Below are 15,684 nucleotides of genomic sequence, written 5' to 3'. Positions count from 1 at the left end.
ATAGTCATATCCCGTTAGTGGTCAAAGTTCAAGGTAATTTATTGTGACTGAAGTTCTTGACTATAGATTATGGGCAAATCACTTTCCTTTCGAGTTTCTTGCATTATGTTATTTTTATATTTCTCAAGGGGTTGAAACTATATTAAATGAAAACACGGATGTGAAACGGATATTTGTTACGATATTCATAGAGGTCTTTTGAGTTACTTATTGTATTTAACGAAAGCTATTTCTTGGTGATAGTGAGATTGGTTGTTTTTATTTTGTCGTGACAGAATTTGATTGGGAGTTGTTTGGCTGACGTCATATGACTTTTTTTAAACATACATACAATAAAATGTCCTAAATGTGATATAAACATCTGATCGCTGAATTGTAAAACTGCCGCTTGGCACGATGCGACGTGTTGCATGCGATAGGTTGTACACGACAAGTCGTGCCATGTGAATTGCCGCTCGACAGTTTGAAGGCGGTCATTAACCTCACTATTACATATAAAAAAGACCCCCATGAAAAAGCCCCGGTTTACTACACCTGAGCCTCACAATCTAAAAACAAGATGGCCAAGACGGGTAACTTGTCCGCCGTCCTGCAGGGCGCAAATAATCAGCACATGGTGAGTACTTTGTCAGCACACAACATGCTGTAAACCGTTATATGATATTACTCGTTCTTTATCAAGCTGCACTGCACGCCACGCCTTAACACTTCATTGTAATAGACATATCGTTTCGTCACAGACTGATGTTCCTATCCCAGAGCCGGAATACGGAGGTAAGACCTACGTACACGCACTCACTCGAGCACGCACATTTGCACGTACACATGCAGACCCACAGGCATACATTGTATTCGAGTTACAGATGCAAGATTTATTTTTTTCGAGTTACGTATGTAGTAGTCAGTATATATTTCACATAAAAGGTCCACTTTGTGTTCGCATTATGGATGTCTATGTACTTTGCATTCGAGTTATTGGTAGAAGGTCATCGATCTTTGTGTTCGGGTTTTGGAAGAAAGTCTAATTTGTGTTCGAGGTATAGAGAAAGATCTACTTTATAGTCGTTTTTTGTAGCTTGGTCAAAGAAGAGCCGGTACTATTATAATGTGTTCAGACTCTCCCGGAAGAGACTTATAGAAGAGCAACATTTTACACATGCACATGTTACACATCTCACACAGACTATTAAAGTCCTCTGTGTAACGTGAAACATGATTTAAACGTCGTCAATGAGTTCATGTACCTATTTTAAACATTCGTATTGGGTAAAACGATATACACAATGAAAATGTGCGTGCATGTCGACAGGATTATTCGGCCTCTTTTTTGTTACATCAGATAGTTCTTGTGCCATGGTAACGAACTTGATTGTAGCTATCCAGTTACACGATCCGCGACGTCAGGGAGATATAACGAGGCCGTTTATTTTTAACCAGGGTCAAATTAAACTTCAATCTCAGATAAGTCAAACATGCACTGCTTTAGTCTCGTGACCTACGTTTCCAGAACAAAATGGGAGAGTCCATGTTATAGGGGTGTGTGCTCCCCGATAAAGACAAATCCTTGAATGTAGCGAATCGTTTACTGATATTAAATCTGAAAAGGTAATTTAGGTAGTAGTGGAGAAGCTACACTTCAGAACAATAGCAACATTATCACGCAATAAACAATAGCAATGTTATCACGCAATAAACAATAGCAATGTTATCACGCAAAATTGGTGAATTTAATATTAGTTCACAGAACTATTCTAAGAAATAAAAAAAACCCAACCAGATAACAAAAGAAACCCCATAAAAAAAAAATGATGCTTCTCACATGCGAAACCCATCCGTTGGAACTGTTGGCAATATTGAAGTGATCACAAAAAGAAATGTCATATCTGAGGTCATATTGTCACAATAGACATATACTCATGGAAACAAATAAGGGAACACATGAAAATACAAGAGTTCCTTTATTTATCTCTAGGATTTCACTCATAGTCCAATAGATACTATATGAAGAAACCTGGAAAATATTAAAGGAACACCCGCATTTTCATGTGTTCCCTTTTCTGTTTCCATGAGTATGTTTTGAAATGTAAAGGCAGGGCTTCAACTATACCTCAAAGAGTTAGTATCCATCATGCTTCCTTTTTCCTTCACAAACCGCACGAAGGAGTCAAATCTAGGATGTGCGAATTTTAGCTTCACTTCGGCGGTGTACCATCACGGTGTTTACTCTCAAAGCAATACCCCCATTGCTATCAAGACTACCCCTAGAAGTGTCGATTCGTCACCTACGATGTCATGGTTATATTTCCATATCTACGCAGTATCTGCGGTAAACCTACATAATTATCTAATTAAATACATCTGTTATAATAGATGGTGGATTGTAGACCTGCGTATAAATGCCGATAACACTACGACTGAGCATCCGTTGTTAACACGATTTCACCCAGTATTGGCCGATTGGCTACGTTTGTCGCGTTTCTGTAGCGATATAACCTCGATTCAGTCCCGATGGCCCCCGTTGCTGGCAGACACATTACGATATCGAAGACTCATTGCCATAAATGTCGTATTACCAATCGACGCCTTGCACATATGACAGCCGAGAAAGACATGTAAACCTGGCCTCTAAACTACAAGGTGGTCCCGATTCTAGGCAATAAAAGCTGGGCACCCCTGGGCAGTGGCGTAAAAATGACTTGGATGCTGTCACGGGACCAGACAAAGACACTGTCAAACTAAAAGGCAAAGGTGATACCTGAAGCTGTATTTCACCAGTGACTGTTGCAGTGTCATGCATATATCATATACTATGATCTAATCCAAGAAGGTGTGAACTGAGATTATTGATGTCTGAAATGACATTTGATACTGATGTAAATAAATGTCAATCCCCGTGTTTTATGTTCCATATTCTTATCTGTTAGAGCCTAAACCGAAACGTCGCTCTCATAGCAATAAAGAACTTGTTCATCCATATACTGACATCCTTCCTTACTATTCCAACTAGAAGACATATTGTTATCAGTTGATTTCGACCGATGGGGATGGAGTTAACCGGGTGTGAAGCGTGACATTACGGGGATGACACGTGGTCGATTCTGCCTCTCAATAATGGCACGACTCGTTCACGCTTCACCAACGTTTAAGCCGGTTGTCCATGATGATTGCATTCCCGATTAACTTCCGACACACTGGCGGCTATGCCCGTCAGTCACATATGAACCATTTCAAAAGCTTGCGCCGATTAAAAAATCCCCTCCAGATTATACAGATACATTCATGTGTCATACTGGTCTCTGCCGTCTACACCAGGTTCATTTCCGACATTATACGACCGCTGGCGATTTATTTAAAGAATTTGCGATCGGGACCGATCGCAGCCCTGTGAAATGGGGGTATTAGCAAAGCGGTCAGTTCACCTGTTGATATAATCAAAGTCACCTGCAGCGACTTGGATCCTGTACGACCAGTTCTGGTGATGAATGAACATGTAGGAAGACAAACTCACTCCTGTACAGCTGTCAGTCTCCGACTGACGTGTCTTCGTTGAACGTCCCAACAGAACTGGCAACGTCTCTAAAGAAAATCGGAATGACAACCAAAGATATTACCCACGAGGATACGAGTGCCTGTTCTTTGTTGAATTCAGAAGCTCTATGCCATGTGTACAGCGGTGTGCCATATATTTAGGAAACAACATGGCTGACGTCACGACTGAGCATCCGTTGTTAACACGATTTCACCCAGTATTGGCCGATTGGCTACGTTTGTCGCGTTTCTGTAGCGATATAACCTCGATTCAGTCCCGATGGCCCCCGTTGCTGGCAGACACATTACGATATCGAAGACTCATTGCCATAAATGTCGTATTACCAATCGACGCCTTGCACATATGACAGCCGAGTAAGACATGTAAACCTGGCCTCTAAACTACAAGGTGGTCCCGATTCTAGGCAATAAAAGCTGGGCACCCCTGGGCAGTGGCGTAAAAATGACTTGGATGCTGTCACGGGACCAGACAAAGACACTGTCAAACTAAAAGGCAAAGGTGATACCTGAAGCTGTATTTCACCAGTGACTGTTGCAGTGTCATGCATATATCATATACTATGATCTAATCCAAGAAGGTGTGAACTGAGATTATTGATGTCTGAAATGACATTTGATACTGATGTAAATAAATGTCAATCCCCGTGTTTTATGTTTCATATTCTTATCTGTTAGAGCCTAAACCGAAACGTCGCTCTCATAGCAATAAAGAACTTGTTCATCCATATACTGACATCCTTCCTTACTATTCCAACTAGAAGACATATTGTTATCAGTTGATTTCGACCGATGGGGATGGAGTTAACCGGGTGTGAAGCGTGACATTACGGGGATGACACGTGGTCGATTCTGCCTCTCAATAATGGCACGACTCGTTCACGCTTCACCAACGTTTAAGCCGGTTGTCCATGATGATTGCATTCCCGATTAACTTCCGACACACTGGCGGCTATGCCCGTCAGTCACATATGAACCATTTCAAAAGCTTGCGCCGATTAAAAAATCCCCTCCAGATTATACAGATACATTCATGTGTCATACTGGTCTCTGCCGTCTACACCAGGTTCATTTCCGACATTATACGACCGCTGGCGATTTATTTAAAGAATTTGCGATCGGGACCGATCGCAGCCCTGTGAAATGGGGGTATTAGCAAAGCGGTCAGTTCACCTGTTGATATAATCAAAGTCACCTGCAGCGACTTGGATCCTGTACGACCAGTTCTGGTGATGAATGAACATGTAGGAAGACAAACTCACTCCTGTACAGCTGTCAGTCTCCGACTGACGTGTCTTCGTTGAACGTCCCAACAGAACTGGCAACGTCTCTAAAGAAAATCGGAATGACAACCAAAGATATTACCCACGAGGATACGAGTGCCTGTTCTTTGTTGAATTCAGAAGCTCTATGCCATGTGTACAGCGGTGTGCCATATATTTAGGAAACAACATGGCTGACGTCACGACTGAGCATCCGTTGTTAACACGATTTCACCCAGTATTGGCCGATTGGCTACGTTTGTCGCGTTTCTGTAGCGATATAACCTCGATTCAGTCCCGATGGCCCCCGTTGCTGGCAGACACATTACGATATCGAAGACTCATTGCCATAAATGTCGTATTACCAATCGACGCCTTGCACATATGACAGCCGAGTAAGACATGTAAACCTGGCCTCTAAACTACAAGGTGGTCCCGATTCTAGGCAATAAAAGCTGGGCACCCCTGGGCAGTGGCGTAAAAATGACTTGGATGCTGTCACGGGACCAGACAAAGACACTGTCAAACTAAAAGGCAAAGGTGATACCTGAAGCTGTATTTCACCAGTGACTGTTGCAGTGTCATGCATATATCATATACTATGATCTAATCCAAGAAGGTGTGAACTGAGATTATTGATGTCTGAAATGACATTTGATACTGATGTAAATAAATGTCAATCCCCGTGTTTTATGTTCCATATTCTTATCTGTTAGAGCCTAAACCGAAACGTCGCTCTCATAGCAATAAAGAACTTGTTCATCCATATACTGACATCCTTCCTTACTATTCCAACTAGAAGACATATTGTTATCAGTTGATTTCGACCGATGGGGATGGAGTTAACCGGGTGTGAAGCGTGACATTACGGGGATGACACGTGGTCGATTCTGCCTCTCAATAATGGCACGACTCGTTCACGCTTCACCAACGTTTAAGCCGGTTGTCCATGATGATTGCATTCCCGATTAACTTCCGACACACTGGCGGCTATGCCCGTCAGTCACATATGAACCATTTCAAAAGCTTGCGCCGATTAAAAAATCCCCTCCAGATTATACAGATACATTCATGTGTCATACTGGTCTCTGCCGTCTACACCAGGTTCATTTCCGACATTATACGACCGCTGGCGATTTATTTAAAGAATTTGCGATCGGGACCGATCGCAGCCCTGTGAAATGGGGGTATTAGCAAAGCGGTCAGTTCACCTGTTGATATAATCAAAGTCACCTGCAGCGACTTGGATCCTGTACGACCAGTTCTGGTGATGAATGAACATGTAGGAAGACAAACTCACTCCTGTACAGCTGTCAGTCTCCGACTGACGTGTCTTCGTTGAACGTCCCAACAGAACTGGCAACGTCTCTAAAGAAAATCGGAATGACAACCAAAGATATTACCCACGAGGATACGAGTGCCTGTTCTTTGTTGAATTCAGAAGCTCTATGCCATGTGTACAGCGGTGTGCCATATATTTAGGAAACAACATGGCTGACGTCACGACTGAGCATCCGTTGTTAACACGATTTCACCCAGTATTGGCCGATTGGCTACGTTTGTCGCGTTTCTGTAGCGATATAACCTCGATTCAGTCCCGATGGCCCCCGTTGCTGGCAGACACATTACGATATCGAAGACTCATTGCCATAAATGTCGTATTACCAATCGACGCCTTGCACATATGACAGCCGAGTAAGACATGTAAACCTGGCCTCTAAACTACAAGGTGGTCCCGATTCTAGGCAATAAAAGCTGGGCACCCCTGGGCAGTGGCGTAAAAATGACTTGGATGCTGTCACGGGACCAGACAAAGACACTGTCAAACTAAAAGGCAAAGGTGATACCTGAAGCTGTATTTCACCAGTGACTGTTGCAGTGTCATGCATATATCATATACTATGATCTAATCCAAGAAGGTGTGAACTGAGATTATTGATGTCTGAAATGACATTTGATACTGATGTAAATAAATGTCAATCCCCGTGTTTTATGTTTCATATTCTTATCTGTTAGAGCCTAAACCGAAACGTCGCTCTCATAGCAATAAAGAACTTGTTCATCCATATACTGACATCCTTCCTTACTATTCCAACTAGAAGACATATTGTTATCAGTTGATTTCGACCGATGGGGATGGAGTTAACCGGGTGTGAAGCGTGACATTACGGGGATGACACGTGGTCGATTCTGCCTCTCAATAATGGCACGACTCGTTCACGCTTCACCAACGTTTAAGCCGGTTGTCCATGATGATTGCATTCCCGATTAACTTCCGACACACTGGCGGCTATGCCCGTCAGTCACATATGAACCATTTCAAAAGCTTGCGCCGATTAAAAAATCCCCTCCAGATTATACAGATACATTCATGTGTCATACTGGTCTCTGCCGTCTACACCAGGTTCATTTCCGACATTATACGACCGCTGGCGATTTATTTAAAGAATTTGCGATCGGGACCGATCGCAGCCCTGTGAAATGGGGGTATTAGCAAAGCGGTCAGTTCACCTGTTGATATAATCAAAGTCACCTGCAGCGACTTGGATCCTGTACGACCAGTTCTGGTGATGAATGAACATGTAGGAAGACAAACTCACTCCTGTACAGCTGTCAGTCTCCGACTGACGTGTCTTCGTTGAACGTCCCAACAGAACTGGCAACGTCTCTAAAGAAAATCGGAATGACAACCAAAGATATTACCCACGAGGATACGAGTGCCTGTTCTTTGTTGAATTCAGAAGCTCTATGCCATGTGTACAGCGGTGTGCCATATATTTAGGAAACAACATGGCTGACGTCACGACTGAGCATCCGTTGTTAACACGATTTCACCCAGTATTGGCCGATTGGCTACGTTTGTCGCGTTTCTGTAGCGATATAACCTCGATTCAGTCCCGATGGCCCCCGTTGCTGGCAGACACATTACGATATCGAAGACTCATTGCCATAAATGTCGTATTACCAATCGACGCCTTGCACATATGACAGCCGAGTAAGACATGTAAACCTGGCCTCTAAACTACAAGGTGGTCCCGATTCTAGGCAATAAAAGCTGGGCACCCCTGGGCAGTGGCGTAAAAATGACTTGGATGCTGTCACGGGACCAGACAAAGACACTGTCAAACTAAAAGGCAAAGGTGATACCTGAAGCTGTATTTCACCAGTGACTGTTGCAGTGTCATGCATATATCATATACTATGATCTAATCCAAGAAGGTGTGAACTGAGATTATTGATGTCTGAAATGACATTTGATACTGATGTAAATAAATGTCAATCCCCGTGTTTTATGTTTCATATTCTTATCTGTTAGAGCCTAAACCGAAACGTCGCTCTCATAGCAATAAAGAACTTGTTCATCCATATACTGACATCCTTCCTTACTATTCCAACTAGAAGACATATTGTTATCAGTTGATTTCGACCGATGGGGATGGAGTTAACCGGGTGTGAAGCGTGACATTACGGGGATGACACGTGGTCGATTCTGCCTCTCAATAATGGCACGACTCGTTCACGCTTCACCAACGTTTAAGCCGGTTGTCCATGATGATTGCATTCCCGATTAACTTCCGACACACTGGCGGCTATGCCCGTCAGTCACATATGAACCATTTCAAAAGCTTGCGCCGATTAAAAAATCCCCTCCAGATTATACAGATACATTCATGTGTCATACTGGTCTCTGCCGTCTACACCAGGTTCATTTCCGACATTATACGACCGCTGGCGATTTATTTAAAGAATTTGCGATCGGGGGTGAAATGTGAAATGGGGGTATTAGCAAAGCGGTCAGTTCACCTGTTGATATAATCAAAGTCACCTGCAGCGACTTGGATCCTGTACGACCAGTTCTGGTGATGAATGAACATGTAGGAAGACAAACTCACTCCTGTACAGCTGTCAGTCTCCGACTGACGTGTCTTCGTTGAACGTCCCAACAGAACTGGCAACGTCTCTAAAGAAAATCGGAATGACAACCAAAGATATTACCCACGAGGATACGAGTGCCTGTTCTTTGTTGAATTCAGAAGCTCTATGCCATGTGTACAGCGGTGTGCCATATATTTAGGAAACAACATGGCTGACGTCACTGGCGACACCCACAGTAGCGAAAAATTCAAACTCGCATAAAAAGTAAATTACTGAAGTACTGACCTCAACATTCAGTGATGTATCTCATCGCAGCAATTATTTTCCTCAGACGCCGTGGAATAGACACATTTAGGTTTCTGATATAGTTCACAGATATATTTTCCCACACATGTCGGATTTCTTGCTCCAAATCCTCACGGGTATTGATGTAAACAATACGTTGTCGCAATCGATTTTTCAGTAGTAGCCAACATTTTTCTATGATATTGGCATCTGGAGACTGTGCTGGCCACAACATGCCATTGATGTTATTTCTCTGTTTATATTCTGCTATGATACGGGCTCTGTGCACAGAAGCATTGCCATCTTGAAATATAACATGTTCATTCGGGACAATAACGTGCCTTAACTGTGCGTCAAGAATATCAATGTATTTCAGGTCATTTATGTTACCTTCCACAACGGTTAGTGTCCCAACACGGTGCCAAGTGACAGAGGGCCAGACGATAAAAAACGTGCACGACCCCCGTAGCTCAAACACAGTGGGGTGTACTCCTTTCCCTGGTCTTCTCCACATATACACACGGTTATTTTCTCCAATAATTATTTTACATTCATCACTGAATATGACACGACTCCACTCTTCATTAACTCGCCATCGAAGTTTTCCTCTGAGAAGTATTTTTTTCACATTCTGTGATAATTTGTTCGAATAATTTCCTTTGAATTGTACACTTGGAGACGATTCTGATCCCATTGTGGTTAAATGCTGAGGTAATTTCTGATAATGGGGAAATGCGCCCGCTTTTCACTAACTTTCTTGGCTTTGTCTTTGAATTCGTCATGGAATAACTTTTATTATATTCAACCAAACTAAGTGACAGAAGCTACAAAAATACTTTGAATTGATACCTGTGGTTCGACACTCCAGAGCAAGTCTGACTAAATTCGGAATACGCAGGGACCAAGCTTTCCTTCAATGCAACAACCGGATATATAAAGGAGCTTGAGTAAAAATTAGTTTGTGCTAATTGATCGATTACTGTGTGTGACAAATAACACTTTTTATTCTCCATTTTCGAAAGAAGGAATGAACATGGTTTTATGTCACTTTTTAGCAGTACGACAACAGAAGTGGGCTTCATACATGGTATCCATGTAGGGAATCGGATCTGGATATTCACATGAATAGCGAACACTTCAACCACTAGGTTACCTTGCCATTAATGGAAGAAGAACACTGGTTGTTACACACTTCTGTTATTCATTACTTTAGCTAGATCAACCAGCCTTTGGGCGTCGCTCGATGGTGATCTGTAAATTGCAGCATACTTCAGTTTACCCCGTTTGAGCTGCCAGTGTCTGGGGAGATAACAGCATGGGTCACTAGGAATGTGAAACAAGAGCCAGAAGATGCTGATGCGACACCCAGTGACCCGACCGTCCGATTATCTCTTTCTTGATTCGTAAACGTGAAAGTCAAATTTAATTCAAATTGTTTCAAATGTAAATTATCGTAAAACCGTCACACAGAAAGCCCTTGTAGAGCTCCTAACAAGGATACAATGTGCAAAGTCCATCCTGGATACAAGGATGCAGCAAACAGTGTGAACTGAGTGCGGTCGCACTTGAAATATTGTACTCACACTTGAAATGCCGTAAACATGTCAGTTCAAATCATTTCTCATCAGCTCGTAATAAAGGGATAGACCTTTACCATCGACTAACGGGGTCGGATGGTCAGACTGGGTGTCCTGTCGACGCTTTTGCGTAGATATATGCTTTGCATGTCCATCAGTGGCTTCTCTGGTCCAGCCTCGACCCATCTACTCACCCATCCACCCACTCACCAACCTACTTAATGACACATTTATTCCTTGAACTACGAATCCCTCCCTCCTCTCTCCTTTGCCCGCAGTCACTCACTCACCCGTGTGTGTTCTTCAGGTGACCTTGTGGCAACAGAGCCTGGTATCTCGTGCTTCCAGTGCAAGAAGTGCAAGGCCGGCCGCTACAACCTGTGTCCACTTTTACAAGAGATTACCTTCAAGTACGTCGGCGGTCTCACACGATACGCAAAACACGCAGCGGACCTCTGCTACAAGTGAGTCCCTCCATGTCGTCATGTTATCAAGCCATATGTGTTTACATATTGCATGTTGTCAAGCCATGTGTTCTTACATGTCGTCATGTTGTCAAGCCTTGTATTCTTACATGTTGTCATGTAGTCAAGTCTTGTATTCTGACATGTTGTCTTGTTGTCAAACCGTCTTTTCTTAAATGCCAGCATGTTGCCAAGCCTTGTGTTCTTGTACGTTGTCATGTCGTAAGAGACGATTAACGGGATCGGGTGGTCATGCTCGCTTAGTTGGTTGACACATGTCATCGGTTCACAGTTTCGCAGATTGATGTTTATGCTGTTGATCACTGGATTGTCTGGCCCAGACTCGATTATTCACAACCGCCGCCATACAGCTGGAATATTGATGAGTGCGGGGTTAAAATCACTCACTACATGTTATCATGTTGTCTAACCCTGTGTCTTACATGTCATGCTGTCAAGCCTTCTGTCCTTACATGTTGTGCTTTCAAGCCTTGTATCCATACATTTCGTCATGTTGTCAAGCGCTGTGTCCTACATGTTGTCAATCCATGAGCACGTACATGTTGTCATGTCGTTAAGCCTTTCGTTCTTACATGCCATGTTGTCAAGCCTTGTCATTACATGTCATATTGTCAAACCTTGTGTCTTTAAATGTCATCATCTTGTCAACCCTTGTTGTACAGCCTCAAGTAGCTGCTAGATAAGACACCTACTGGAGAATGCCGGTAAATACGATAATCTTTATTTTTTCGAATATTCGAATTTTATTTTTTTTGAAAGGATACTGTAATGAGTGTTCGTGTGGCAGAACGTTGAACAACATATCCAGACAGAATAGCGTCACAGCAACCCACTGCCGATGGGTGAATGTGACGTTAGTAAGTCTAGTGATTAATACGTTTCGTCGACAGTCTGAGATCGAGTGGCCTATGTGGGAATGGTATTGCTGCCATCATATTGCTGATGTATTGCTGAACCTGTGATTAGGCATTTTAGAATTATTCAAAACGTCATACTGAGCATCTGTACTTCCTGTGACATTATCCTAACGTCACTTAGACATACGCCATTTTTAGAATATGAATTGGTGCATTTCCGATTTCTGCACAGACTGCCTGACAACATCAGCGATGAGGAGGGCGCGCTCATTGAGCCCCTGGCGTGTGCGGTGAATGCATGTAAGAGAGCCGAGATTGGGATGGGGGACACCGTACTAGTATATGGGTCAGGTATGTTGTCTCAAGCAACAGAGAGAATTCATATGTGGGACACCGTGCTAGTACGTGGGTCAGGTATGTTGTCTCAAGCAACAGAGAGAATTCATATGTGGGACACCGTGCTAGTGCGTGGGTTTGGTATGTTGTCCCAGGTAATAGAAAGGATTCAAATGGGGATACCGTGTTGATATGTAGGGGGCAGAGAGGATGCACATGTGGGTAACAGAGATCATTCACATGGAGGACACCGTGCTGATATATGGTAACAGATAATATGGGGGACACGGGAGTGATATGTGGGGAACAAAGGATGCACATGGGTACACAGGAATGAAATGAAGGTAACAGAGGATTCACCTGGGGACACAGGGATGATATGTGGTAACGGAGAGGATTCATATTGGGGACACCGTTCTGATGGATGGGTAGCAGAGAATATTCACATGGGGGACAACGTGACGATGGGTGGGTAACAGAGACGATGAACATGGGGGACACCGTATGAAGACGTGGGTCATTTATGCTCAGAAGAGGTGGGGGGATATGATGATCTGATCAGATAAGTAACAATTATTGGATGCGTACATTGCAAAGACCCTTTAATAGGTGCAGTTATGAAGGACTTACACATAATTTGGGAAAGTGTTGTAATTTCAGGATCAATGGGACTTTTGTGTATGGTGGCAGCGTTTGCCAGTGGTGCCACAACAGTTCTAGTGACAGGTGAGATAGGGACAGGATACGTGCAAACACCTAGTTACAGGTACAGCAACTGGCAGTAATCCTGGACAAAGTATTGTGAATGTGTACTTCGAAAGCCACATTAAATCGGTGCTCCTAGTGGTCTGCAAGAGTTGTATGTTCCTCAGGGAGCTGAGAGTTATATACAGTGTGTTGATTGAGCTTAACATCCAGTGATCTAGAGGAAAACAAAGCGCCTTTGAGCAGCTAAGTTGAGCAAACATAAAGCACTGAGCAACAATAAAGCAAAATGCTTTTTTAATTTTTTAAGATGATGGCAGTTCCCCAACTTCAGCTAAGGAGAGTCGTAGCGCTCCGAAAGCGTTGTAACACTCGAAGTAGTATTCCTATAATTACTACCGTGGTTAATAATAATTCAACATGATATTAATATCAATAGGTAGATCCTACGAAAAGCTAAATATTGCGAAGAAAGCGGGAGCTTCCTATACATTGAAAATCGGTGGTAAGTCCCCCAAGGAGGCTGCTGCCGCCATTGAAGATATTCTAGGAGGACCAGCTGATGTCGCCATGGAATGCACTGGCGTCCCCTCGTGTGTCAGCACCGCAATCTATGTGAGTAATACAGTGCCACCATAGGCAACGTGTAGTTGTTTTCAAGATGAAAGTAGACTAAAATAAAATATGTTCATATCAAAGTGATGAAAAGAGATGACAGTGCCTGGTTGTAGCTTATGTGGTGACTATGTGACTTTGACATAGCGCAATATCAAGATACCAAGTAGTAGTAGTAGTAGTAGTAGCAGTAGAAGTAATAGTAGTAGTAGTAATAGTAATAGCAGCAGAAGCAGCAGTGGGAGTAGCAGTAGCAGCAGAAGCAGTGACTGAGTGCGTGAGTGGGTTCGGTTTTACGCCGCCTTTATCGATATTCTAACAATATCAAGGAGGGGGCACCAGAAAAATGGACTTCACACAGTTTGCCCATGTGGGGAATCGAACACAGTGGTATTAGTAGAAGTAGTAGTTGCAGTGTGCTGATTTGGTGTTGTTGGTGGTCGTCGTTGTTGTAAAGGTCTTTAAATAACGATGAATGTCTCGGTGTGTATCTAGGCGACGACACGTGGTGGCAACGTCGCCATGGTTGGGATTGGTGACCCCGTTCTGGAGGTGCCCCTGGGCACAGCTGCTATGAAAGAAGTGGACATCAGAGGAGTCCTGAGATACTGCCACGACGAGTAAGGCTAATTCATAATTATGCAGGTGCTCTGGGGTGGTTCTGGTTAACATTAAATAACCACGGTCACAGATCTGGTAGGATATTTGTTAAAATGCTTTTGAACACTTCTGTCCACCTCCACAACAAAAATCTCCAATTATTGTATAGGACGCTGAATGATCAGGGGTGTAATTAATATGGGGGCTGGGGGTGGTACTTGATTCGGTTGAGTGATTATAAATCGGATTTAACTTGAGATTACTGCACTGCACACATATGACAACATGCATGCACGTGAATGTAACTCTTTATAAAAGCCCAGACTAGGACTTTATAGGGCAACCCCGCTACAATGCCATCATACCCAGCTCAAACACTCCAAGATGGTCAGTAACAAGTTCCTATCTTCGACCCCTATCTTGGACACCACGTAGCGAATATATTGCAGTGTGTGTATTAGTCGGGATTAGTGGAATCCGTTGTCCGTGTTTTGGGGTAAAGGAATCACGATAATGACCCCTATGATTAGACACAAGTATAAAATCTTGTGGGTGTAGATCCCTAACAAACCTGGAAGGTCCGGGTTAGAACTGGTCTTCATCAACCCATGATTATAAGATGCGATCAGCTGGACCTGTGGTCAGGATCGCTAACTTATAATTAGTTGACACATGTCATCGTAGCGTATATTGATGCTCATGTTGTTGATCACTGGATTGCCTGGTTCAGACTCCGGGCCACCGCCATATAGCTGGAGTATTGCTGAGTGTGGGGCTAAGCAACAACCACCACCACCACCACCAATAACAACAACAACAACCAACAAATCAACCACTCCATACTTGTAGTAGACGTCGTATTTGATCGTTTGGTCAGACTCTTGACAAGCCAATCATCCTACACGAACGCTGAACATTGACCATGATTAATATAACTAGATTATCTGCTACAGATTTTGTCTGTACGTATTGTATGAACATACACCGATAAACCTGATCAAACAATAGTGTATGAACCAAGAAACGTTAATGTACGTAAAGCATATTGCATGAGCCCAGAAGTGGCCAAGGTATTTTCTTTGCACCTACAGGTTTCAGCGTGATCAAAGTATTGTGTCTAAACCTACACGTGTACACGTGATTGAAGTCCATACAACCTGTGAATATAACTAAACAAATGTGTCATTGTTCATGCTTCAGCTTCACTACTGCGGTGTCTCTGGTTGCCAGCGGGAAGGCGAACGTAAAGCCTTTCATCACCCATCGATTCCCACTGGAGAAGTCTCTTGAAGCTCTGCAGACAAAAGCGAGCGGAGTGGCCGTCAAGGTGATGGTCCGCTGTGCCGAAGACTGAAGCGGACATCTTAAAAGTGTCCCACTTCTTTATACCCATAAACCAGCACTTATACATTTAAATATGAAAATCATTCTTATATTGCATTCTGTGAGCGGGGTCGATGAAAGACAACGTTTCACCTCATTTTATCCAAGAACCCTATCATCTCTACATTTAAATATCGCAACATTCAAGAGCTTAGCA

The 15,684-nt window shown here is 43.1% G+C and overlaps 1 protein-coding gene across 1 annotated transcript; it reads left to right on the top strand.

Annotated features, from left to right (window-relative positions):
- The first annotated feature begins 559 nt into the window (after positions 1–559).
- On the top strand, positions 560–15,498 carry LOC137266147 (sorbitol dehydrogenase-like). Its single transcript, XM_067801635.1, has 8 exons — positions 560–616; positions 741–774; positions 10,854–11,010; positions 12,121–12,239; positions 12,885–12,950; positions 13,369–13,544; positions 14,040–14,164; positions 15,345–15,498. The coding sequence occupies exons 1-8, from the start codon at positions 560–562 to the stop codon at positions 15,496–15,498; spliced, it is 888 nt and encodes a 295-aa protein (XP_067657736.1).
- The last annotated feature ends 186 nt before the right edge of the window (positions 15,499–15,684 follow it).

This window comes from Haliotis asinina, chromosome 15, assembly GCF_037392515.1.
Source record: "Haliotis asinina isolate JCU_RB_2024 chromosome 15, JCU_Hal_asi_v2, whole genome shotgun sequence".
NCBI lineage: Eukaryota > Metazoa > Mollusca > Gastropoda > Lepetellida > Haliotidae > Haliotis > Haliotis asinina.
This window is presented reverse-complemented; position numbering and strand designations above follow the sequence as displayed.

What these genes read in the sequence shown, in the direction of transcription:
- LOC137266147 (XM_067801635.1), top strand. Translation starts at nt 560, where the DNA reads ATGGCCAAGACGGGTAACTTGTCCGCCGTCCTGCAGGGCGCAAATAAT. An exon ending in CCCAGAGCCGGAATACGGAG is followed by an intron (nt 775 to 10,853) that starts GTAAGACCTACG and finishes TGTGTTCTTCAG; the next exon opens with GTGACCTTGTGGCAACAGAG. An exon ending in GTGTCAGCACCGCAATCTAT is followed by an intron (nt 13,545 to 14,039) that starts GTGAGTAATACA and finishes GTGTGTATCTAG; the next exon opens with GCGACGACACGTGGTGGCAA.